General features: G+C 36.3%; 1 protein-coding gene across 1 annotated transcript in view; it reads left to right on the top strand.

Annotated features, from left to right (window-relative positions):
• Window positions 1-2,176, top strand: part of LOC107716935 (vesicle (multivesicular body) trafficking 1) — a gene marked incomplete at its 5' end in the record, with an annotated part of 39,418 nt that overhangs the window by 15,035 nt on the left and 22,207 nt on the right. Inside the window, one exon of the mRNA XM_016523568.1 lies at window positions 939-1,033. Within this exon, the coding sequence (XP_016379054.1) occupies window positions 939-1,033 (95 nt within the window). The remainder of the gene's footprint in view (window positions 1-938; window positions 1,034-2,176) is intronic.

Consider the following 2,176-nt stretch of genomic DNA (forward strand, 5'->3'; position numbering starts at 1 on the left):
GTTTTTTTTAGCCTTAAACCGCATAAACACATTTCATTACACCAAATACACCAAATAATGTTATTTTTAGCAACATCATATGACCCCTTTAAAGAACGGCTTTATTGAAAAAAAGATCATATGTGTACTTCAAATTTCTTTTGAGAGAAGTATTATTTTTCCTATTTTTACCCAAAATAGGATGGATTGGCCATTATTGAGTGCTATAAACACATGTAATGTCTGTTTCATTCATATTGGAAGCCGGAGGACGCTCGCACAAAAACTCCACATATGCCTCACAGAAGTAATAGAACTCATGATCTTCCAGCAAATCCCCAATATGGACAAAAGCATCCAGCTATCGCTGTAGCTGAGTAAAAATAAGATAGAAAGTTTTGAATGATGAAACATAAAGACAATAATCACTCGACTGCGACAGTATATGGTTTATCTGTGTTCTTCAAGCCATCTCGGGTATTTTCATTTTCATAATAATTAAGTATATTTATAATCCATTGCTAATCGACATAGCCTTTATTACAATATAGAATTTATTTTCTGCCTCATTCTGTGATAAGAAGCCACATCAGATCACAAAAGGATGTTATTTGACTGATGTTGTGGAGTAAAAACATGTCATAATGTTCTCTTTTGTTGGACACTTAAAAAAAAAAGCTTCTCATCGCAAGGCATTACAAGAGAAGTTGAATCACGTGCGGTGATGATGCTTCTTACATCCGTTTTGGAGCACCAGAGGGCAAATATTTCAATCGACAGTTCGGGCATTTAAGTGGTACTGAAATGAGGCACCGAAATTTGCCTTCTGATTCGGTCTGGTACATACCGGTCATAAAGGTACCGGTGCCATATTGGCACCAGGTTTCGGTACCCAACCCTAAGTGCAGTGACACTGACATTGAAAGTAAAATGCTCCTCTCATGTTTAATGTGTTTCAGGTCGACTTCATGCCATGCAAACAGGAATGAAACTAGATAGCAAAACTCCAGAGTGCCGAAAGTATCTTGTGAAACTAATGGATCAATTGGAAATGGTAAGTCCTAAATAGTTTCATTTCTTTTTTTACCTCATTAACTCATTAAGCACACTATTCAACTGATGTGAACTATTTATAACTATTCACATAAAGGGATATTTATAAAAATGTACTGCCTTATCTTGCAATATGCTGATATTTACAGATAAAACTAGATTCATAATTCTAGACTCATACTTCTGGTTTTGAATTCTTTTGTGTATGTGGCATTAGCAAAAAAATGATGAGTGACCTTTTGTACTAAGGCCACTGTATTCATATCACAGTTCAAAAGGCTGAATTTATAGGTCTCCTCAGAAGGAGAGCAGGAAGCTACGAAAAAAACTTGGCTTTTATGCTTAGGTGCTGTTATTGACATTTCAGGAACCAATTAGACGAGAGTGGAGACCCTGCAGTCTCTAGAGCTCGCTTTTACTATCGCCTCAGCTCAGTTCATTAAATGTCACAGAAACGGGAAACAGCAACCTGTGGAGACCCAGATCCTGGTGGGCACATCCGGTCAAAAGGTCTGAAGCATACAGTGTACTGAACTCTCATTTAGCACTGTTCAACCTGTGTGAAAGGATGATGCTCTGCTCTTTAATTATGATCTGAATCATCCACCTGTCATTCAGGGGATTATGTGCAAAATTATTTTTTTTAGCATTATAGCTATTTATAGATTATGTATAGGAGTTGTGAGCTTAAAGCAGTGGTTCTCAACCCGCGGCCTGTCACGAATTCAAATGCGGCCCACCGTGCTGAACAGAATAAAAAAAAAATACTTTCAGTTTTACAATTCATTTTAGTTTTTACATTAATTTAAAAATGTACTAAATAAATATAAGCTATAGCCTAATGTTTTTATGTAAAATAATTTTGTTTTTCATATATTATTTTCAGACATGAGCAGTAGGCTACTCACATAGCCTAATTAACGTTACGCATTTAAAGTAACGACCAAGTGGCCAGCGGCAGACAGTGAGCATATGATTGATCAATTTAGCCTTCTCAAATCATCACGACTTGACTAAAATAAAATCTATAGATATAAAACAGTTCAAGCATATAACAATGTTTAAACGTTAAACCTAGATAAAGGTGCGCTATATCCAATATTTTGCGCGGAGAGTGGAAGCTGAAGCGCGCTTTGCAGGACAT

This window comes from Sinocyclocheilus rhinocerous, unplaced genomic scaffold, assembly GCF_001515625.1.
Source record: "Sinocyclocheilus rhinocerous isolate Xijiao unplaced genomic scaffold, SAMN03320098_v1.1 scaffold1874, whole genome shotgun sequence".
In the NCBI taxonomy this organism is placed as follows: Eukaryota; Metazoa; Chordata; class Actinopteri; order Cypriniformes; family Cyprinidae; genus Sinocyclocheilus; species Sinocyclocheilus rhinocerous.